We start from the raw sequence: 25,180 nt of genomic DNA on the forward strand, positions 1-25,180 counted from the left end.
TCTCCTTTGGCTTCGTAGTCAATTATCGGACTTTCAAGACTTCAAGTCCCATCATTCCACATGTTTGTACATCCATTCACCCGAATAGTCACTACTTTCCATAACTTTGCCTTTCGCAAGTGATGACTTGGCTTTTTTAATCCTTTACTTTACTTGCGCACATCACTCTCCCAAGTGCCCACAGTTATATTGAACAGTGGGCGTCCTGCTGATTCTTAGTCCCCCGCAGTCCGACTGTGCAGAACCTCATGTCCTGCAAACCTTACTGCACAAATGAATTAAAAAATGTCTCAGGCCCGTATACCTCCTCAGGGTCAGTGGCAGCGCCTCCCGCATACCTCAGTGGTAATTCATGGCTCAATCCATCTCTTTGCTTGACGTGTGCAGCCGGCGGGTATTCCCCTTTGAATGCAACCATAACTTTCACCAGAGTTCGACGAAGGGAAACCCAGCCTGTCAGGTCGGGGCTTGTGGACGACGTCAACGCCTTAACACAAAACAATTTTCCAGCCACCACCGGCGCAAAAAACAAGCCCTCCAGTCGGATACGTAGGGGCACATATTTATTTCAGCATGGCACAGCGTTACCGGTTTCGACTTTTGCAGTCTTAATCATACGCCCCCTTGAGAGAGCAGGTGAGCAAGGTCCATTTATTCATTATTTTGCCAAAAAGTGAGGAAGGACTTTCGGGTGATTTTCACGACGATCTTTTTTAATGAAGCTTTCTTCGTCTTCAGCTTTATTCTTGTTGAGCTTAGCCTCCGGATATTTTTCCAACATTTCTTAAACGTTTTCACAGCAAATATGCTTGTAATTAACTCATGTTTGAATGTCTCTCCTCTGGCTTCGTAGTCAATTATCGGACTTTCAAGACTTCAAGTCCCATCATTCCACATGTTTGTACATCCATTCACCCGAATAGTCACTTTTTTCCATAACTTTGCCTTTCGCAAGTGATGACTTGGCTTTTTTAATCCTTTACTTTACTTGCGCACATCACTCTCCCAAGTGCCCACAGTTATATTGAACAGTGGGGGTCCTGCAGATTCTTAGTCCCCCGCAGTCCGACTGTGCAGAACCTCATGTCCTGCAAACCTTAGCTGCACAAATGAATTAAAAAATGTCTCAGGCCTGTATACCTCCTTAGGGTCAGTGGCAGCGCCTCCCGCATACCTCAGTGGTAATTCATGGCTCAATCCATCTCTTTGCTTGACGTGTGCAGCCGGCGGGTATTCCCTATTGAATGCAACTATAACTTTCACCAGAGTTCGACGAAGGGAAACCCAGCCTGTCAGGTCGGGGCTTGTGGACGACGTCACCGCCTTAACACAAATCAATTTTCCAGCCACCACCGGCGCAGAAATCAAGCCCTCCAGTCGGATACGTAGGGACACATATTTATTTCAGCATGGCACAGCGTTACCGGTTTCGACTTTTGCAGTCTTAATCATACGCCCCCTTGAGAGAGCAGGTGAGCAAGGTCCATTTATTCATTATTTTGCCAAAAAGTGAGGAAGGACTTTCGGGTGATTTTCACGACGATCTTTTTTAATGAAGCTTTCTTAGTCTTCAGCTTTATTCTTGTTGAGCTTAGCCTCCGGATATTTTTCCAACATTTCTTAAACGTTTTCACAGCAAATATGCTTGTAATTAACTCATGTTTGAATGTCTCTCCTTTGGCTTCGTAGTCAATTATCGGACTTTCAAGACTTCAAGTCCCATCATTCCACATGTTTGTACATCCATTCACCCGAATAGTCACTACTTTCCATAACTTTGCCTTTCGCAAGTGATGACTTGGCTTTTTTAATCCTTTACTTTACTTGCGCACATCACTCTCCCAAGTGCCCACAGTTATATTGAACAGTGGGCGTCCTGCTGATTCTTAGTCCCCCGCAGTCCGACCGTGCAGAACCTCATGTCCTGCAAACCTTAGCTGCACAAATGAATTAAAAAATGTCTCAGGCCCGTATACCTCCTCAGGGTCAGTGGCAGCGCCTCCCGCATACCTCAGTGGTAATTCATGGCTCAATCCATCTCTTTGCTTGACGTGTGCAGCCGGCGGGTATTCCCTATTGAATGCAACCATAACTTTCACCAGAGTTCGACGAAGGGAAAACCCAGCCTGTCAGGTCGGGGCTTGTGGACGACGTCAACGCCTTAACACAAAACAATTTTCCAGCCACCACCGGCGCAGAAATCAAGCCCTCCAATCGGATACGTAGGGACACATATTTATTTCAGCATGGCACAGCGTTACCGGTTTCGACTTTTGCAGTCTTAATCATACGCCCCCTTGAGCGAGCAGGTGAGCAAGGTCCATTTATTCATTATTTTGCCAAAAAGTGAGGAAGGACTTTCGGGTGATTTTCACGACGATCTTTTTTAATGAAGCTTTCTTAGTCTTCAGCTTTATTCTTGTTGAGCTTAGCCTTTATATATATATATATATATTCACTGAAAAAACCATAGGGTATAGACCATATATAGTTAGGAATTAGCATTCACAAAAGCTTGAAAATTCACTGAAAAAACCATAGGTTATAGACCATATATAGTTAGGAATTAGCATTTATAAAACCTTATTTTACTGACACAAAACCATTGAAATTCGCATATATAGTTAGTTGCACTAACTATATATTTCGCGCACCCGCAATCCACTGCTGATGATGTCACATATTACATCATTCATGACATGGTCAGTGACATCACTGATGACATCACTGATGACATCTCAAATGACCAAAAAGGAGTAACAGGATGCACAGCAATTCTGAGTTGAAGTTATTTTAAACTTTATGGTGCTCCGGGGTAGCGCCCTCCGACTGAAAGCGTAATTGATCACTGAACTGAGGTAGCACTCCCCTGCATTTGGGAAGTGTCCCCCGGGCTCCAAACTTGTCCTTATAAAAAGGTTTCACCCATGTTTTTCCAAAGTTTTGTTAACGAAATAATAGTATGAAGAATTACTCGTTTATGATTTCATCTTGTTTTATTCACAAGAGTATAATCTGTTATTGTTTGTTTATTCCATCAAATTTCCAAATGAATGCACTCTAATAATCCCAATGCATTTCGGCACGATTAAATGCCTTCTTCTGGGGATGTATATTCTGTCAATGAAAAAAGAAATATACTCGGTATACATGTAGTTATCCTCAAATATTAACCTAAACTATTAACAGCGTACATATAGCTAATCCGTGACTATTATAGGTACAAACCTATATTTAAAATAAAACGTTTCGCCGTGTGGCATTTACTGAAGAGAGTGACTTGTCTAGCAGGATAGTGCGCCCGAATTGCGTGCTGTGGTTACGTTGTGATCTCGACGAATTAATAAACCAGTGCTTGAAAAGAGGTTAAACAAAAGTGCTCGAAGCGGGTTCTCCGATCGATGTACTTAAAAACCAAGTGAAACACGGAGATTAAAAATGAAAAGTTAAACTGAAGTGTTATTTTAAATGTGCTCATGCATGCAAATCTCAACGCCGGTATTGAAAACGCGGTGGAGAGAATCTTACCGTGGCGTGCAGACGCTAGAAAGTGAAACAGGGTGTGGCTAAATTCCATGCCGGGTTAGAGCGTGGCTAAAGCCCGGAAGTGTATTTAACTTTAATGGTTGCTAAGTAACATCAGGTTCTCGGATAAAACGAGGTGCGCAGGTTAATAAAAACTGCCGTGATTTGTTACGATGCGTGTGGTTAATATAAACGTGCAGTGACAAATGGTTGTATTAGAATCAGGAAAAGTATTTAGAAAAAAACAGAAATGGGAAGTGTTATGCAAACGCTGAGCGCGTGAGTAACTGCGGATCGCTGTACTATATGGCTGAACATTTGGTATAAAGGAATACTTTGTTACATACATGTATGTGCAAATATATATCAACATAAAAAACTATCTATCAATCGCATGTAAGTCCAAATCCGTGAATGAATCTTATTTTATAAATAGCATGAGTATTCCACACGGTCATTAAGGCCGAACGGTTTCATGCTTGATAGTAAAAAAATCCAGTAATTTTCTCTTTTGAGTAGTTCAGTGTGGTTGTCTTTGCCTTCTTGTTTGACGATTGTTTCCAATGCGCAAAAGCGCAATTGGCTGATGCCATGGCCTGCTTCCAAGAAATGCTGAGCTACTGTAGATTTAACCTGCTTGTTTCTTATGTTGGACTTGTGTTCATTAAGGCGTGTTTTGAGCTTTCTCTCTGTTTGGCCAACATAAAGTTTACCACATGGGCATTTCAACACATAAACCACATTGGATGTGTCACATGTCGCTGTCGCTCTGATCTTTATTTGGTGTCCTCTCATTGGATGATTGATGGTTTGTCCTTTCATCACGCTGTTGCAATGGTTGCAATTCCAGCAGGGAGTTGTTCCTTTGAATTTAGTGATGGTGCGGTCAGAGTGTTTGATGAGTTCTCCCAAGTTTTTTGCTCTTGTGTAGGCAAAGGTGGGTTCTGTGTTAAAGATGTTGTTAAAGTCAGGTTCAACTCTAAGGATATCCCAGTGTCTCTTGATGATCTGCTTGTATTTTTTGCTGGCTGTAGAGTATTTGGAAACAACCGTGATGGATTCTTTTTTGGGAGTAATAGTGCTTGTCAATAGTTCATTTCTGTTTTTAAGTGCGCAACGTTGTTGGGCCTGCTCGAGGACTTGGTGTGGGTACCCACGAGACTTGAATCTCTCTGTCATGATTTGAGTCTCTTGTTCGAATTGGGTGGTGTCAGATGTAATTCTCTTTGCTCTAATGAGTTGACTGTATGGCAGATGATTTTTGAGAGGCTGCGGGTGAAAACTTGAATACTGTAATGTATTGTTCCTGTCTGTTTCTTTCCTGAACAAACTGGTTTCAAATCTGGTTAGTGTGTTGGTAATCCTGACATCAAGAAAAGTTATGGATGTGGTTTGGATTTCATGGGTGAACTGTATGCGTTGATCGATAGAATTGAGTAGAGCGAGCTCCTTTTGTAATGATTCTGGTGAACCTTGCCATATTAAGAAGATGTCATCGATGAATCTTACGAACAGCTTAAGGTGGTCTGTCCATGATGGTTTGGAAAGGATATGATCTTCTTCAAATCTATGCATGAAAATATTCGCATAGGCAGGAGCTGCCGAATTTCCCATTGACGTACCTGTCATTTGTTGGTACCAGTTGGCACTAACTATATATTTCGCGCACCCGCAATCCACTGCTGATGATGTCACATATTACATCATTCATGACATGGTCAGTGACATCACTGATGACATCACTGATGACATCTCAAATGACATCACTGATGACATCACTGATATCAACATCCAGTGTCTGTATGTTTCTGTAAAGTTTAAATATGTCTTACATATTGAAGAATGAGTGGATGTATAAGTGTCTGGATGAAGGATTTAGTTGGTGCATGACTGACTGTATGAGTGAGTGATTAAATGTGTCTCACTGAGTGCATGGGTTAGTGACTAAACTGTCTTAATTTGTGCATCATTATGTCTGTTGTTTTGTAAACTGCTGCATGTGTTGATCAGTAGCTATATGAGTAACTATATGGGGTATTGATTGGTTGCCCAAGTATTTGTATGGGAGACTGAGTGTGTGTATGGGTGGTTGGGAGGTGTATGACTCTGTGCATAGATGTGTGACCAGTTGATTCACTAGATGTATGGGTTCAAAAGTGCATGTGGAAACAGCTGTATGGGTGGTTGACTGTGTGCATGAGTGTATTGGTGAGTGAATGGATATCTCAGTGCTACATGTCAAAGTAAGAACATATGTAAAACACAGTATATGTGAGAGTTGACATATATAAATAACTGTGCATAAGAGCCAGTGAATGTGTGAGTGGCTGTATGGATCATTCTGAAATTGTATCAGGGATTGTATAAGAGAGTAAATATGTGTTAGTATCTGTTTGAATAAGTAAGGTGTGTATAACTGTATAGTTGAGGAAATGGAGGTGTGATTGATTCTTTGCATGACTGACTAGGTGTGTGAGTAACTCCATGGATGAGTGACACTCTGTGAGTGTCTGTTTACACTGAGTGTATATAAGGTTATATTAGAGTCTGAAGAAGTTCATCGTATTATCACATGAATGATGTCATCAGTGATGTGATCAGTCATGTCAAATGAGATGTCATCAGTGATGTCATCAGTGATGTCATTTGAGATGTCATCAGTGATGTTATCAGTGATGTCACTGACCATGTCATGAATGATGTAATATGTGACATCATCAGCAGTGGATTGCGGGTGCGCGAAATATATAGTTAGTGCAACTAACTATATATGCAAATTTCAATGGTTTTGTGTCAGTAAAATAAGGTTTTATAAATGCTAATTCCTAACTATATATGGTCTATAACCTATGGTTTTTTCAGTGAATTTTCAAGGTTTTGTAAATGCTAATTCCTAACTATATATGGTCTATAACCTATGGTTTTTTCAGTGAATTTCAATGTTTTTTTAATAGCAAATATTAAAAGCTGTTAAATGTATTCTTTTTTTAAAGAAAAATATATTTTATATGTATTTAATATAATTTTTTTATGTATATATATATATATATATATATATATTTTTTTTTTTTTTTTTGTTTCGCTACCGGTCCGCGCACCGGGTAGCTTCCCGTTAGCTCAATTTGGTGCCGCGACCCGGCCCGCGAACCGGTAAACGTTCCGTTAGCGCAACTGCCGCGTTAGAAAACAACAAATGTGATGTCAAAAACGATTTTGGGGAAAATAAATGGATTTTACATTTTTGAGTATAATGTGGCGCAAAGGTGAGACAAGTGCAAGATTTTGCCTCAAAACACCTGTGTCTAAGAATGCAGCAGAGATAGGCTTCATAAAGCCTAATCCACTGCACTCTTAGACACAAGCCTCAACACCTAGGCTCCCCAGGAAAGCCCAAACAAGTACCTTTTTTTGCCCCATATTTAAAAAATGACACATGTAGGTAGATGCGTCACTTTTTAAACCTCTGTGCCACATTATATTCAAAAATTTAAAAACCATTTATTTTCCCCAAAATCGTTTTTGACATTACATTTAGGAAACACAGCACAGATCCTATTTACAATCATCTGCCTCACAGCAGGGATAAGACTGAGGCAAAATCTTGCACCTGCCTCACAACAGGAATAAGAGTGAGGCAAACAATTTCTCATGGAGCTTCACAATTTTACAAAATACAATTCCTCTATGCAAACAAACTCAATAAGCTTCCTACACTGTTTTAAAACACAGCTAACATCATTGTAAAGAGTCAAATTGACACCTGTGTCTAAGAATGCAGACAGGGATATGCTTCATGAAGCCTAGTCCACTGCACACTTAGATACAATCCTCGCCACCTAGGCTCCCCAGGAAAGCCCAAACATGTACCTTTTTTCCCCATATTTAAAAAGTGACGCATGTATGCGTCATTTTTTAAACCTTTGCGCCACATTATACTCAAAAATGTAAAATCCATTTATTTTCCCCAAAATCGTTTTTGACATCGCATTTAGGAAACACAGCACAGATCATATTTACAACCATCTGCCTCACAGCAGGGATAAGACTGACGCAAAATCTTGCACATGAAGCTTCACAATTTTACAAAATACAATTCCTCTATGCAAACAAACTCAATATGTTTCCTACACTGAGATAACACAGGTAACATCATTGTAAAGAGTCAAATGTATTTCTATTAAACATGCACACATTTTTTATTCCTTTTAAAAAATGTAAAAACTATTTTTCCCCCCAAAATAGTTTTTTAATCACATTTACAAAACACAGCACAAGTCCTACGTAGAAGCATTCCATGTCACAACTAAAAATTCACAATTTTACAAAATACAATTACTCTATGCAGTAAAAACTTTTTACCAAGCATTATCAAAAAGCATGACACAAAGCAACATGTAAAGACCACAATTTTCTTCCAAATCTTCTCCATAGAGTATACAAGTCTCTATGGCCCACATGCATCAAGCATTTTTGTAGTCGCAAACGGTGCGATTCCTTAAAATCGGCCGTTTGCGAATGCAAAAGTGCTTTTTGGGATGCATGAAGCAATTTTAGAATTCGTAACATTGTTGCGAGTTCTAAAATTGCGGGTGCTTTTAAGAAGTCGCATATGTGCGATTTCTTAAAAGCAATGCATCATTACTTTTACAAATGGAAATTCGCAATTAGGGTGCCAAATTTACCGAGTGGTTGAACCACTCGGTAAATTTGGAAAAAGTGTTTAAAATGGTGAAAATGTTTTTTTTTTCAACATTCATGTTTCACACACACATGTCCTTAGGACATGTGTGTGTGAAACATGATGCGAAAAATACATTTCAGGGGTGCATGGGGGGGTCCTTTGGACCCCCCCCTGCACCCATGAAATTTTCTAAGTGCCACTCGCAATTTGCTGATGCCTTCCCATTGACTCCTATGGGCCTTTTGGCCCATAGGAATCAATGGGAATTGCGAAAATGTACTTAAGAATTCGGTATTCATTTGGGATTCGGTAAAAATTGCGATTTTTACCGAATCCCAAAAGAATACCGAAAATAATGATGCATAGCATTTTGCACTTCTTAATTTGCGATTCCTTATTTTTCGCAAATTAGGAAGTGCAAAATGTTACAATGATGCATGTGGGCCTATGTATATTAAATGAATCATAACTCACCTTTACAAATGCTTTGGGAGATTGAGAACAGTGTCAGATACACACACCAATATTTCTTTAGCAGAGCAAAAGGTATGTTCCCCAACAACTGCAAACCATAAAGGCACAGAAAACCTCTAATTCTTCACAGATATCCCTTTTTGTTAACCAATTAAAACTCTTCCCTCTCTATATTCAAACCAACACCCTTCCCCCCATCAGCTCTTTCTACCTGTTACCATAGCAAATCCCTCCTCACTGAGCTGCCAGGGTTAAAAGTTTATTCTACAATGTTGCAAATCACCTCTGCAAGGATGTTTGACATGCAAATACACCAGCTTATCTGGTGTAAGGTTTCTTTAAATAACTTTTTTTAACCATTCAAATTACTTCTTACACAGAACACAACCATGCACCCTAACTTTCAGTTTTCAACTATCTCATTCTACCAATCATTGCTTGTGATTCAAGAGCACTGAAACTCCACAGGTTTTTTTTGCAAACTCCTATTATTCCAACTGCCATTTATTTTCCACACTTCATCTTACTACACCAGAATCTCCTCTGACCATGTATTCTGTCTGGATTATTGGACATAGTTATATCCACTGGGGTCAAAGGTATGCTAGTAACAGAAATTTACACAACCTTGATTTATCAAACATGAACATAAAATGGATTGGCCACAGAGGATTAAAATGTCACCAATTGATTCCATTGGTGAAAACCTTTTTGCATTTGCCACACCCTGACCTGTTAATTCTGCACTGTGGAGGAAATGACTTGGGCACTTTGACTAGTGTAGGTCTGGAAATGCTTTTAAAGGACACCTTTGATCAATTGATGGCACTTTTTCCACAAACTGCCTTGGTATATTCCAATATATGCCAAAGGCAGAAATGGAAGTGGTCCAACCAATTTTGTCCACAATTTGAAAAAGCACGGAAACATGTGAATAAATCTGTTTCTGCTTACATGAGAGACTATGGAATGGGTTCAATATACAACAACAACTTGCGTTACAACATGCAAGATATTTACAGAGAAGATGGTGTGCACTTCTCAGATGAAGGGAATAGAATATTCCTCCTGAATTTAAGACTGTGCATTGGTACCTACTTGTAGGTACCTAAATCAGCCACAGAACCCAAAAGCCCTTTTCAGGGCTACCCTATCTCTGATCACTCCAAATGATTATCTTTTTCTAACTTTTTTCACTATTTTTCACCAAGTACGCTCCCCGGTACGCTTCCCGGTGCGCGTACCGGGCGCTCCCCCCGCGAAAATTTAAAAATATATATATATTTTTTTCCTATATGGGCCTCCTAAGACCCCCTCAGAAAACCTAGAGGGTCAGGGAGTGCCAACCGTGCCCAACGTTGTTTGTCCGCCATTTTCTGACTCAAATCTACCGAAACACAAAATGGAGGACTCCCGTAGCGCTGCCGGTACGCGTACCGGGGCGCGCACCGGGAAACGCTCCAAAAAAATAAATAAAAGATAATTTACATAAAAACCACTGGAGACACTTTCACCAAATATAGAATAGGCAATACTACATACCAGTCCCTACCATTTTCCCAAATTTGGTGGAATTCCATTCAGCCATTTGGTCTGTAGCCCTGTCTAAATATCCTGAGGTAAATTACATAACAAAAACACATCTGAAGTGTTAGAATTGACAACCAATTAAAATGTTACTTTCATTTTCTATTTTTTTTCCTGACATTTGATTGGTTATGTACATGAATATAAATGAAAAATGAGAGGGAAACACAGCCATTTTGACTACTACTTCCTGAAGTGCATTTGAAAAGGATTTTCACTGAGAACTTCAACTGCTTTCTCAAAGGTAAGTTGTTATTTTGGAAAGTGAAGTATGTTGTGCACTTTAAGGTAATTTGGAAAACATTTTCTGATAGTTATATACTATCCCTCTGTAATAGTTATATATTGAGATAGGCTTCTCTGTTATAGTTATGGATGGAGTTAGGCTTGTCTTGTATAATTATGAATTTACTTAGGCTTTATCACATACACTTTTTTATATTTCTACTTCCAGCCTGATACCATACACTGCCCAAACATAACTTCACTGTTAAAAAATCAAAACTACCTGTCTGAACTTAAACCCAACAGTGCCCTATCTCTACTGATATATTTATTTTTTATGCAATTTACAGCAAGAATATGGAAGGAGAACAGAATATTTCTTTCGAAATTGTTCTGGAGAACAACCCTGAAGAAATTATTGATGAGAATGATGACTTTGATTTTATGGATGAGTTACTGGACCATGAATTAGTTCAGTTTGTGGAAGCAATAGAATCACAGAATGAAAATGAGGACATTCCAGACAATATATTGTTAGAAGTTTTATAAAATTTTGAAAAAGAATCAGAAAAATAAATTTATATTTAATAATCAAAAATTGTTCGAGACATTATTCATTATTATATGTAATTCATAAACTATTGCCAAATTGATTATAATATACAGTCAGACTTATAGTATACTGTGCAACGTATTTGTGTTACATAGTAATTTTGCTCATAGTTACTTCCTTTCTCCCACTATATTATCTCCAATGTGTATTTGACATCTCTTTTTCATCTCCTGCCTCCATGTTGTTTCTGGTTCCCTGACAGACTATGGTATAGATTCCATATACATACCACACTAACTTCTATAACAACATGCAAATTATCTACAGAGGAAACGGTGTACATTGAATTTAAGACTCTGCATTGGTACCTACATGTTGGTACTTAAATCACCCACACAACACAACAACTCTATTCAGAGATACCCTACCTCTAAGCACTTTAAATTATTATTTTAGTGTTTCACTGAGTTTTCCCAATGTGTGGGGGTGGGGGAGGTGTGTGTAGGGGATGTGCGGGGGGTGTCTGTGAGGTGTGTATGTGTGTGTCTGTGTGTCTAGGGGGGATGAGGTGTATAGGTGTGTGGGGTATATGGATGTGGGTGGGGATATTGGTATGTAAGGTGTGTGTGTGGGTGTGGGTGTGTGGGGTGTTTGAGTGTAGGTGGGAGTGTGGGTGTGTGAGGTGTGTGTGGGGTGTGTGAGGGTGTGGGAGGTATGTGTTTAGGATGTGTATGTATGTATGAGATGTGTGGATGTGTCTGTGAGTTCTCTCTGTGTGTGTTGGGGGGAGATGTGTGTGTGGGATGTGTGTGGTGTGTCTGTGAGATATTTGTGTGTATGTGCATGTGTGTGTGTGTGTGGTGGAAGGGGGGTGAGGTGTGTGTTTGAGTGTGGGTGTGTGGGATGTGGGTGTAGCTGTGGATGTGTAAGGTGTCGATGTGGGGGTGTGTGGTGTTTGACTGTGGGTGGAAGTGTGCATGTGTGAAGTGTGTGTGGGGAGTGTGTGGGTGTGTGAGTGTGGGGTTGTGTGCATGTGGGTGTGTGTGGGACACACTTGTAGGTACCTAAAACAGCCACAGAACCCAAAAGCTCTTTTCAGAGCTACCCTACATGTAATCACTCAAAAAGATTATTTTACTCTATTATTTTCACTATTTTTCACCTAAGTACACTCCCTCGTACGCTCCCCGGTGCGCGTACCGGGCGCTCCCACTGCGAAAATCAAAAAAAAAAAAATGTTTGTCCCACGGGACCCTTTTATGGCCCCCACATCAAACCTAGGGGGTATGGGGGGGTCTACCCTGCCCCCTTTTGCTCATTTCCCCCTTTGATTTTTGCCACCTCTTGTATCTCAATCCTACCGAGACACAAGATGGCGGGCGCTGCTGATTGTTTTGAATGTTTACAGACACCCGAGAACCAATCAGCTTGCCGTGCGCAAGTCGCGTGGCGCGCCCGGAGCGCTCCCCGGTACGCGTACCGGGGCGCGCTTACAGATATATACATTTTTTTAAACCTAAATTACTCAAAATCCACTGGAGCACATATCTTGACACATAGCAAAGGCACATCGGGCTACCAGTCCCTACAATTTTGCCAAGTTTGGTGAAAATCCATTCAGCCGTTCGAGCTAAAACTGCGACAGACCGCCCTATGGAAATTAACATGGGGAAAACACGTTTTGGGACCCCCCCTTTATCTCAGCCCCCGCTTGACGAATCCCCCCCAAACTTTCAGGGAAGGAGCGGAGAGCCGCGAGGCAAAGTTGCTGAAAATTTCAGCCTGATTGCTCAACCGGCGCCAAAGTTATTCCAAATAGAATGTTGCAATTTCCCTATGGAAATCGATCCTAACTATATATACCTACTGGCGACCGCCAGTAGGTAATATATATATATATATACATATATATATATATATACACACACACACTGGGTAGAAAGGCACCAGACCAGCAGAGGCAGGACCTCAAAACCACCTGTGAAGCTCCAAATAAATCCCTAACTAGGAACATGAAATTAAACATCATTCACTTCAATAGCTCAAACTACATTGACTAAAATTAAGGAATGGCCTCCCACTCAAACACTCCCCCCCAAAAAATGTAGGCTAGAACATTATATGATATCTTGATCACATTTTATGCCAGTGATTTAGCTGCAGATTTTATACTACTGTTCAGAAAGTCAGGCATCACTTGTTCCATCAAATCAACATTGGTTGAAAAATTAAGACATTAAAAACTTGTAAATTCTTCTTTATGAAATGGATCTATTTAACTTACCTTTAACCAAACTGCTGCTGATGCAGCCAGTAGTGGGACGATTGATAAAATCACCAATGTCAATTTCCAGCCATAGACAAATCCAAACACTATCCCTAACACAAAAGTGCAAAGCTGTTGTGCAAACACGCTAACTTTATCTCCTAGGCCATTGCGAATGGTGGTGATGTCTCTATATAAAAATACAGGCAGTGAGAGAAAAGGAGAGAGAGAAACAGGCGAAAAGTGAGGAGTGCAAATAAACAATTTGTTTCTGCAACACATGAATTTTAAACATCTATAAGCACTTAAACGTTAAACAATATGTGTTACATAAGATTAAACTGATGTTCTGCATAAGAAGCTATTGACCACATTCTGAGTAAACCAAATGGTTGTCCCGTTCTGAACATTAAAATGAATGTGCCAATTTAGGTTAATATGCTCTATTTTCAAGTATTTATTAGCTTTTGTTTGCACCACTGGGTAATTTGTATACTGTGTGATTTTTTCATACAAGTATACATTAGTGTGGGGAATGAGAGTCGTAGTAGCTGGAGTAATACATTTAATAGGATTTGAACAAGTACATTTTAAAATGCTGATAACACTGGGCCCGATTCACAAAAGCAATCTGAGACAAAATCCTAACTTTACAACTTTCGATATTCACAAAGGGCATTTAGGAGAAGCAAAATTAAGAATCCTAACTTTACTACTCCTAAATACCCTTTGTGAGTACCGTAAGTCTTAAAGTTAGGATTTTGTCTCAGTTAAAATTAAGTTTTGGTCTTAAAATCCTAATTTTACGACTTTCAGTATTCACAAAGGGCATTTAGGAGTAGTAAAGTTAGGGTTCCTAACTTTACTATTCCTAAATGTCCTTTGTGAATACCGAAAGGCGTAAAGTTAGGATTTTGTCTCCGATTAGTTTTGTGAATCGGGCCCAATGTCCCCTAATATGTTTACAAATGTTCACTAAATAGTAGAACCATAGTCAAACATATGGACCACTAGGAAATATTACAGTATTAGACATTTCTTTCTTTCTTAATTCCATCAACCATACACAGACCCTAACAACATCTGACAAATACTTAATCGTTCTTAAGCCATAGTGACAAGAATCACATTTTGCTAGTTTTTCTTTCAACTTTGTAGAGCATGCTTGCAGGTTGAAACTATTTACATGAAGTTTAATGTTCCAAATTCTATAAAGCTGATACCAGATCATTGCAGTAGCACTCACATGCAGGTGAAATCTTAACTGAAATTTACAATATCAGTGAGATGTGTGATTGTCCTTTCCACCAATCCCCAATTTGCCATATTATCTGTCAGAAACCGAGGTGATATTATGCGACAAGTATCACTGATAAAAAGGTCAATCCTTCCAGGCTTGAGGATGGCGGAAGCTTACTACCTATACGCCCAGACAATGAAAGGATTCATCATCTCCTACGGAAAGTTCCTTATGTTAGCTTTAACATGCTTTTAGTAAAGACACTTGCATATCTGAGTAGACTATGGTCTCAGAACTATGGGAAAGAAGATCTGTGTAGATGATTAACCTTTGCAGCCATTAGGGATTTCTAGAATAAGGAAGTTTCTGGTGTAGCTATTTCATTGCCCAGTCATTATATCTAGAGTTTGTTCTCCAGGTCAGTGTCAATATGACGGTATGTGTGGCCCATTTACCATAGCTAGGAAAAGTTTACCCAAAGATAAGTATAAATGGACACCTACTTCGCTTCTTCGCTGCAGGGGGCCCACTGCTCACCATGTGCAACCTAGAAAAGGTTTAGTTTTTACTGTTTTCCAGTACAAACAGCATTGTGTATGATTAATTTTCTCTGTATTGCACCCACTTTTAAAACTAAAAGAGGTGAATCACCAGCACATTACACGGCCTATTAGATTGCTTCATTTAGTTTTTGCAAGTACTAGACCCTTCTCCATTCCTACCATTTGATAAACTCCAGAAAAGAAAATGAGGAGAGGGGATAACATTTTTCTCAGCTAGACAACTTTCCTACCTAAGAAAGATTTTGAGACATGGTCTTTCCTGCTAGAAAGTAATCCCTCTATAGTACTTGACTACACTACTTTGGGTATACCAAACACAGTATTTACAACCCTAATTTCCATCAGTTGTGTTCACAGTTTGCCATGACCAATGGGAATTTGCTGTACCGAAAATTCTACTTACAAACATCGATCCCTTATGCAGGTGTTTTTTTATCACTAACACATTGCACAACAATACTGTGGTCTGTGGTGCTGTTGTCAGACCTAACCCTGCTTGATTCCCTGGAAGAATTAATATTCTTCTGTCCGTTTCAGTAAAGGTGGAAGTCATTTGGTATTATATTTGCACATTCGATCTAGTAGATATTTATCATCAAGGTCCTCCAGGTCCTCTTTTTCTCAAAATACATGATCAAACGCTATTGCCAAGAGTGAAGACCTTTTTTGAACGACCTAGTGTTTTATAAAATTGCACCATCAAACCGGACTGTTTGCTCTATGGTAGACTTTAGACAATCAATCCCAGTAGTGTTATCCTTCTTTATAGCAATATAGATAATACCTAAACAACGGTATCCAATTATCCAGATAATTAAGCATATTAGCCACTAGCAGCACTCAGGATGACCATAAAGGGGTTCAAAGCGAGACTCTCAACCTCAGGGTTGGTTCATCTGCACTACCTTTTTTGTTACCCTTGGCCAACCATCTACAGACTTGTTCTTCATTATATCTGCAGCAGCCTTGACTAAAGGGGTCAGGGATTATGTTTATGGGGAGATGTTGTTCTACTCACATTAGCAAACATGTTAATTCACAATTCTTTCACTCTCTTTAAATACCTGCATACCACACTGAATTTGTAACTTATTTTAGTGCATCTTATATGTGCGATTGCAACAAATGTGCACAATTCATGCACCAATTTCTGAAATCTGTTTATCATAGCAGTGGCGTCACTAGGGTTGGTGTCACCCGGTGCGAGTAACTCATGGTGTCACCCCCTCACAACTTACCGGATGGACCATCTCACCCTCTGCCTGCACCATGTCCCCTCTGCCTCCACCATCTCCCCTCCGCCTGCACCATCTCACCTCCTGCCTGTACCATCCCTCCCTTAGCATGCACCATCTCACCCTCCGCCTGCATCATCTCTCCATCTGCCTGCACCATCTCCCCTCCACCTGCACCATCTCTCCCTCTGCCTGCACAATCTCTCCCTCTGCCTCTGCCATCTCTCCCTCCGCCTGCGCCATCTCTCCCTCTGACTGCGCCATCTCTCCCTCCGCCTGTGCCATCTCTCCCTCTGACTGCGCCATCTCTCCCTCTGCCTGCACCATCTCCCCTCTGCCTGCACCATCTTCCCTCTGCCTGCAGCATCTCCCCCTCTGCCTGCACCATCTCCCCCTCTGCCTGCACCATCTCCCCATCCGCCTGCACCATCTCCCCTCCGCCTGCACCATCTCCCCTCCGCCTGCACCATCTCTCCCTCTGTCGGCACCATCTTCCCTCTGCCTGCACCATCTCACCCCCTGCCTGCACCATCTCTCCCTTAGCCTGCACATCTCACCCTCTGCCTGCACCATCTCCCCTCTGCCTGCACCAACTCCCCTCTGCCTGCACCATCTCTCCCTTTGTCCGCACCATCTCCCCTCCGCCTGCACCATCTCTCCCTCTGCCTGCGCCATCTCTCCTTCTGCCTGCACCATCTTCCCCCTGCCTGCACCACCTCCCCTCTGCCTGAACCATCTCCCCTTCTGCCTTCACCATCTCCCCCTCTGCCTACACCATCTCTCCCTCTGCCTGCACCATCTCCCCTCTGCCTGCACCATCTCTCCCTCTGCTGCACCATCTCCCCTCCGCCTGCACCATCTCCCCTCCGCCTGCACCATCTCTCCCTCTGTCGGCACCATCTCCCCTCTGACTGCACCATCTCTACCTTTGTCCGCACCATCTCCCCTCCGCCTGCATCATCTCTCCTTCTGCCTGCACTATCTCCCCTCCACCTGCACCATCTCTCCCTCTGCCTGCACAATATCTCCCTCTGCCTCTGCCATCTCTCCCTCCGCCTGCGCCATCTCTCCCTCTGACTGCGCCATCTCTCCCTCCGCCTGCGCCATCTCTCCCTCTGACTGCGCCATCTCTCCCTCTGCCTGCACCATCTCCCCCCTGCCTGCACCATCTTCCCTCTGCCTGCAGCATCTCCCCCTCAGCCTGCACCATCTCCCCCTCTGCCTGCACCATCTCCCCATCCGCCTGCACCATCTCCCCTCCACCTGCACCATCTCCCCTCCGCCTGCACCATCTCTCCCTCTGTTGGCACCATCTTCCCGCTGCCTGCACCATCTCACCCCCTGCCTGCACCATCTCTCCCTTAGCCTGCACCATCTCACCCTCTGCCGGCACCATCTCCCCTCTGCCTGCACCATCTCTCCCTTTGTCCGCACCATCTCCCCTCCGCCTGCACCATCTCTCCCTCTGCCTGCGCCATCTCTCCCTCTGCCTGCACCATCTTCCCCCTGCCTGCACCATCTCCCCTCTGCCTGAACCATCTCCCCCTCTGCCTTCACCATCTCCCCCTCTGCCTTCACCATCTCCCCCTCTGCCTGCACCATCTCTCCCTCTGCCTGCACCATCTCCCCTCTGCCTGCACCATCTCCCCCTCTGCCTGCACCATCTCCCCCTCTGCCTGCACCATCCTCCCTCTGCCTGCACCATCTCCCCTCTGCCTGCACCATCTCCCCTCTGCCTGCACCATCTCCCCTCCGCCTGCCCATCTCCCCTCTGCCTGCACCATCTCCCCTCCGCTTGCACCATCTCTCCCTCTGTCGGCACCATCTCCCCTCCACCTGCACCATCTCACCCCCTGCCTGCACCATCTCTCCCTTAGCCTGCACCATCCCACCCTCTGCCTGCACCATCTCCCCTCTGCCTGCACCATCTCTCCCTTTGTCCACACCATCTCCCCTCCGCCTGCACCACCTCTCCCTCTGCCTGCACCATCTCTCCCTCTGCCTGCACCATCTCCCCTCCACCATCTCTTCCTCTGCCTGCACCATCTCTCCCTCGGCCTCGGCCATCTCTCCCTCTGTCCCGCCATCTCTCCCTCCGTCTGCGCCATCTCTCCCTCTGCCTGCGCCATCTCTCCCACTGCCTGCACCATCTCCCCCCTGCCTGCACCATCTCTCCCTCTGCCTGCACCATCTCCCCTCTGCCTGCACCATCTCCCCCTCTGCCAGCACCATCTCTCCCTCTGCCTACACCATCTCCCCTCTACCTGCACCATCTCCCCTCTCCCTGCACCATCTCCCCTCTGCCTGCACCATCTCCCCCTCTGCCTGCACCATTTCTCCCTCTGCCTGCACCATCTCCCCTCTGCCTGCACCATCTCCCCTCTGCCTGCACTATCTCTCCCTCTGCCTGCACTATCCCTCCCTCTGCCTGCACCATCTCACCCTCTGCGTGCACCATCCCTCCCTCTGCCTGCACCATCCCTCCCTCTGCCTGCACCATCTCACCCTCTGCCTGTACCATACCTCCCCCTGCCTGCACCATCTCTCCCTCTGCCGGCACCATCTCCCCTATGCCTGCACCATCTCACCCTCTGCCTGCACCATCTCTCCCTCTGCCTGCACCATCTCACCCTCTGCCTGCACCATCTCTCCCCTCCGCCTCCCATCTCACCCTCTGCCTGCACCATCTCCCTCTCTGCCTGCACCATCCCTCCCCCTCCACCTGCATCCCCCTCCCCGCCTGCTGCTCTTTTAACCCTGTCCTCGTCGCCTTCTCCACCCCCCCCCATGGTTTCCCCCTCACAGTTTTCGGCTCTTCACAAAGTGACTGAAATAAACTCATGAAATGTGCTTTGCATTTGTGAGTGTGACACTCACTGAGAGGATACGTTTAAATAGACACAGAAGACACACTCGACCTCACCTTCGAGCAGAGCTGTGTTACACAGCATAACCAGATGATGTCACCCCATGTGAGGGTGTCACCCAGTGCGGTCCGCACCCCCGCACCCCTATAGTGATGCCACTGTCAGTGGCATCACTAGGGTTGGTGTCACCCGGTGCGGGTAACTCATGGTGTCACCCCCTCACAAATTCCCAGATGGACCATCTCACTCTCTGCCTGCACCATGCCCCCTCTGCCTGCACCATCTCCCCTCCGCCTGCACCCTCTCACCCCCTGCCTGCACCATCGCACCCTCTGCCTGCACCATCTCCCTCTGCCTGCACCATCTCCCTTCTGCCTGCACCATATCTCCCTTTGTCTGCACCATCTCCCCTCCACCTGCACCATCTCTACCTCTGCCTGCACCATCTCCCTTCCACCTGCACCATCTCTCCCTCTGCCTGCACCATCTCTCCCTCTGCCTCTGCCATCTCTCCCTCCGCTTGCATCATCTCTCCCTCTGACTGCGCCATCTCTCCCTCTGCCTGCCCCATCTCCCCCTGCACCATCTCCCATCTGCCTGCAGAATCTCCCCATCTGCCTGCACCATCTCCCCCTCTGACTGCACCATCTCCCCTCTGCCTGCACCATCTCCCCTCTGCACTATCTCCCCCTCTGCCTGCACCATCTCCCCTCTGCTTGCACCATCTCTCCCTTTGTCCGCACCATCTCCCTTTCGCCTGCACCATCCCTCCCTCTGCCTGCACCATCTCCCCTCCACCATCTCTCCCTCTGCCTGTACCATCTCTCCCTCTGCCTCCGCCCCCATCTCTCCCTCTGCCTGCGCCATCTCTCCCTCTGCTTGCGCCTTCTCTCCCTCTGCCTGCACCATCTCCCCCTGCCTGCACCATCTCCCCTCTGCCTGCACTATCTCCCCCTCTGCCAGCACCATCTCTCCCTCTGCCTGCACCATCTCCCCTCTGCCTGCACCATATCCCCTTCTGCCTGCACCATCGCTCCCTCTGCCTGCACCATCTCCCCTCCGCCTGCATCATCTCCCCTCCGCCTGCACCATCTCTCCCTCTGACGGCACCATCTCCACTCTGCCTGCACCATTTCACCCCCTGCATGCACCATCTCTCCCTCTGCCTGCACCATCTCACCCTCTTCCTGCACCATCTCCCCTCTGCCTACACCATCTCTCCCTCTGTCCGCACCATCTCCCCTCCACCTGCACCATCTCTCCCTCTGCCTGCACCATCTCTCCCTCTGCCTGCACAATCTCTCCCTCTGCCTGCACCATCTCACCCTCTGCCTGCACCATGTCCCCTATGCCTGCATCATCTCCCCTCCGCCTGCACCCTCTCACCCCCTGCCTACACCATCCCTGCCTTAGCCTGCACCATCTCACCCTCTGCCTGCACCATCTCCCTCTGCACTATCTCCCCTCTGCCTGCACCATCTCCCCTCTGCCTGCACCATCTCCCCTCTGCCTGCACCATCTCACCCTCTGCCTGCACCATCTCCCTTCTGCCTGCACCATCTCCCTTCTGCCTGCACCATATCTCCCTTTGTCTGCACCATCTCCCCTCCACCTGCACCATCTCTATCTCTGCCTGCACCATCTCCCTTCCACCTGCACCATCTCTCCCTCTGCCTGCACCATCTAGGGTTGGTGTCACCCGGTTCGGGTAACTCATGGTGTCACCCCCTCACAAATTACCAGATGGACCATCTCACTCTCTGCCTGCACCATGCCCCCTCTGCCTGCACCATCTCCCCTCCGCCTGCATCATCTCCCCTCCGCCTGCACCATCTCTCCCTCTGACGGCACCATCTCCACTCTGCCTGCACCATTTCACCCCCTGCCTGCACCATCTCTCCCTCTGCCTGCACCATATCACCCTCTTCCTGCACCATCTCCCCTCTTACACCATCTCTCCCTCTGTCCGCACCATCTCCCCTCCACCTGCACCATCTCTCCCTCTGCCTGCACCATCTCTCCCTCTGCCTGCACCATCTCCCCTCTGCCTGCACCATCTCCCCTCTGCCTGCACCATCTCCCCCTATGCCTGCACCATCTCCCCTTCTGCCTGCACATCTCTCCCTCTGACTGCACCATCTATCCTCTGCCTGCACCATCTCTCCCTCTGCCTGCACCATCTCACCCTCTGCCTGCACCATCTCTCCCTCTGCCTGCACCATCCCTCCCTCTGACTGCACCATCTCACCCTCTGCCTGCACCATCCCTCTCTCTGCCTGCACCATCCCTCCCTCTGCCTGCACCAAACCTCCCTCTGCCTGCACCATCTCACCCTCCGCCTGCACCATCCCTCCCTCTGCCTGCACCATCTCTCCCTCTGCCTCCACCATCTCTCGCTCCGCCTGCACCATCTCACCCTCTGCCTGCACCATCTCTCCCTCTGCCTGCACCATCTCACCCTCTGCCTGCACCATTTCTCCCCTCCGCCTCCCATCTCACGCTCTGCCTGCACCATCTCCCTCTCTGCCTGCAACATCCCTCCCCCTCCACCTGCATCCCCCTCCGCCGCCTGCTGCTCTTTGAACCCTGTCCTCGTCGCCTTCTCCACCCCCCCCATGGTTTCCCCTCACAGTTCTCGGCTCTTCACAAAGTGACTGAAATAAACTCATGAAATGTGCTTTGCATTCATGAGTGTGACACTCACTGAGAAGATATGTTTAAATAGACACAGAAGACACACTCGCCCTCACCTTCGAGCAGAACTGTGTTACACAGCATAACCAGATGGTGTCACCCCATGTGAGGGTGTCACCCAGTGCGGTCAGCACGCCCGCACCCCCATAGTGACGCCACTGTCAGTGGCGTCACTAGGGTTGGTGTCACCCGGTGCGGGTAACTCATGGTGTCACCCCCTCACAAATTACCGGATGGACCATCTCACCCTCTGCCTGCACCATGTCCCCTATGCCTGCACCATCTCCCCTCCGCCTGCACCATCTCACCCCCTGCCTACACCATCTCTGCCTTAGCCTGCACCATCTCACCCTCTGCCTGCACCATCTCCCTCTGCACTATCTCCCCTCTGCCTGCACCATCTCCCCTCTGCCTGCACCATCTCTCCCTTTGTCCGCACCATCTCCCTTCCGCCTGCACCATCCCTCCCTCTGCCTGCACCATCTCCCCCCACCATCTCTCCCTCTGCCTGTACCATCTCTCCCTCTGCCTCCGCCATCTCTCCCTCCGTCCCGCCATCTCTCCCTCTGCCTGCGCCATCTCTCCCTCTGCATGTTCCTTCTCTCCCTCTGCCTGCACCATCTCCCCCTGCCTGCACCATCTCCCCTCTGCCTGCACCATCTCCCCCTCTGCCTGCGCCATCTCTCCCTCTGCCTGCACCATCTCCCCTCTGCCTGCACCATATCCCCCTCTGCCTGCACCATCTCCCCTCTGCCTGCACCATCTCTCCCTTTGTCCGCACCATCTCCCCTCCACCTGCACCATCTCTACCTCTGCCTGCACCATCTCCCTTCAACCTGCACCATCTCTCCCTCTGCCTGCACCATATCTCCCTCTGCCTCTGCCATCTCTCCCTCCACCTGCATCATCTCTCCCTCTGACTGCGCCATCTCTCCCTCTGCCTGCACCATCTCCCCCCTGCCTGCACCATCTCTCATCTGCCTGCAGAATCTCCCCCTCTGCCTGCACCATCTCCCCCTCTGACTGCACCATCTCCCCTCCGCCTGTACCATCTCCCCTCTGCCTGCACCATCTCCCCTCTGCACTATCTCCACTCTGCCTGCACATCTCCCCTCTGCCTGCACCGTTTCTCCCTCTGTCGGCACCATCTCCCCTCTGCCTGCACCATCTCCCCTCTGCCTGCACCATCTCTCCCTCTGTCGGCACCATCTCCCCTCTGCCTGCACCATCTCACCCCCTGCCTGCACCATCTCTCCCTCTGCCTGCACCATCTCCCCCTCTTTCTGCACCATCTCCCCTCTGCCTACACCATCTCTCCCTCTGTCCGCACCATCTCCCCTCCACCTGCACCATCTCTCCCTCTGCCTGCACCATCTCTCCCTCTGCCTGCACCATCACCCTTTGCCTGCACCATCTCCCCTATGCCTGCACCAACTCCCCCTATGCCTGCACCATCTCCCCCTCTGCCTGCACATCTCTCCCTCTGCCTGCACCATCTCCCCTCTGCCTGCATGATCTCCCCCTTGGCCTGCACCATCTCACCCTCTGCCTGCACCATCTCTCCCTCTGCCTGCACCATCACTCCCTCTGCCTGCACCATCTCACCCTCTGCCTGCACCATCCCTCCCTCTGCCTGCACCATCTCTCCCTCTGCCTGCACCATCTCACCCTCTGCCAGCACCATCCCTCCCTCTGCCTGCACCATCCCTCCCTCTGCATGCACCATCTCCCCTACGCCTGCACCATCTCACCCTCTGCTTGCACCATCTCTCCCTCTGCCTGCACCATCTTACCCTCTGCCTGCACCATCTCTCCCCTCTGCCTGCGCCATCTCCTTCTCTGCCTGCACCAAACTTCCCCCTCTGCCTGCACCCCCCTCCCCCGCCTGCTGCTCTTTTAACCCTTTTCTCGTCGCCTTCTTCACCCCCCCCCCCCATGGTTTCCCCTTCACAGTACTCGGCTCTTCACAAATTGACTGAAATAAACTCATGAAATGTGCTTTGCATTCGTGGGTGCGACACTCACTGAGAGGATACGTTTAAATAGACACAGAAGACACACTCGCTCTCACCTTTGAGCAGAGCTGTGTTACACAGCATAACCAGATGGTGTCACCCCATGTGAGGGTGTCACCCGGAGCGGTCCGCACCCCCCCTAGTGACGCCACTGATGGCACTGGCTCCTACACTGGCAAAAACTAGAGATATAGATATCCAGTACTTGAAACACGTTGTCAGGTGTGAACTTAAAGTTGGAAACATCAATCCCTCTCATTCCTTAGCAGGATAAAAGCGTTAAGATACTGTACAATGTACTATTCATGTTTCAAACCCTGACTCTTTGAATACTGAGGGAATACATATATGACCATGAAACCGTCTGTGCCACTTTCATATGCAGGGGCTGGGCAGAAGGGTCAAAAGGGGAAGGGCTTGCTGCACCCTCTCTTAGGAGGCCTAGGGATCCCCAACCTGGCCTATTACCACACTGAAACCCATCAATGCTATCTTCTTTATTGGAAGTGGCGAGAAACTGAGATGGGATAGTGCATGATTGGCCACACAATTACAGCGCAACCCCTATGGAAGGTCCCCTGGCAAACCTGGCCTGAACAAAAAAACACATTATGTATCTCTCATCACAAGGGCAAACTTAGGGTGGCCAAGATGGCGGAGTGAGGACGCGAGCCGTCCGCGGCTAATCCTGAAGCTCCTCACCCCCACTGAACGAGACTGAGAAACGGTTGTCTCTCTCGACACAACGGAATATGAACAAAAACCCTTAAACGGACTTTTAAGCACTTTGGAGAATAATCTCGCTTCTAGAAAAGTAAACTCGCTCACCTGCTCCCGCTGATGCTTTGGCTTCCTAATCTTTCCAGGACCATCGGGCGCTCAGTTGCGAGGATCCGCAGTTTGTTTTACGGATCGGAGATCGGCTGGATAGGTCTCCGACCCGCTCGCACCTGGTGGCTGTGCGCTATGTCTCCCAAAAATCCGCCGCGAACTACGCGGAACACCAAGGCTGCCGCTGCTCCCCCTCCCATGGATGCTAGCACGGGGGGTTCGAGCGCAGCGAATGTGGTAGACGCAGCGGTGATTCCTATAGCTGCGGGAGCTGTGGGAGCGGGGATGGGGACCACAGGAGCAGCAACCGCATTGGGGGAGGTCCCCGCTTCAGTGCTCAGCTTGCTGCCGGCAAACGGATCCTCGGACCAAACAACTGCTGCATCATCCACCTCTAAGGCTCTAGAGGCTCCAGAGGGAGAGA

The 25,180-nt window shown here is 46.9% G+C and overlaps 1 protein-coding gene across 2 annotated transcripts in view; it reads right to left on the minus strand.

Annotated features, from left to right (window-relative positions):
- The window catches only part of LOC144784686 (ATP-dependent translocase ABCB1-like), a 1,804,387-nt gene that overhangs the window by 1,532,612 nt on the left and 246,595 nt on the right, over positions 1-25,180 (minus strand). For both annotated transcript variants that reach the window (XM_078663637.1, XM_078663636.1), the window contains exon 7: positions 13,330-13,501. In XM_078663637.1, the coding sequence (XP_078519763.1) occupies positions 13,330-13,501 (172 nt within the window). The remainder of the gene's footprint in view (positions 1-13,329; positions 13,502-25,180) is intronic.

This window comes from Lissotriton helveticus, chromosome 10 (assembly GCF_964261635.1).
Source record: "Lissotriton helveticus chromosome 10, aLisHel1.1, whole genome shotgun sequence".
In the NCBI taxonomy this organism is placed as follows: Eukaryota; Metazoa; Chordata; class Amphibia; order Caudata; family Salamandridae; genus Lissotriton; species Lissotriton helveticus.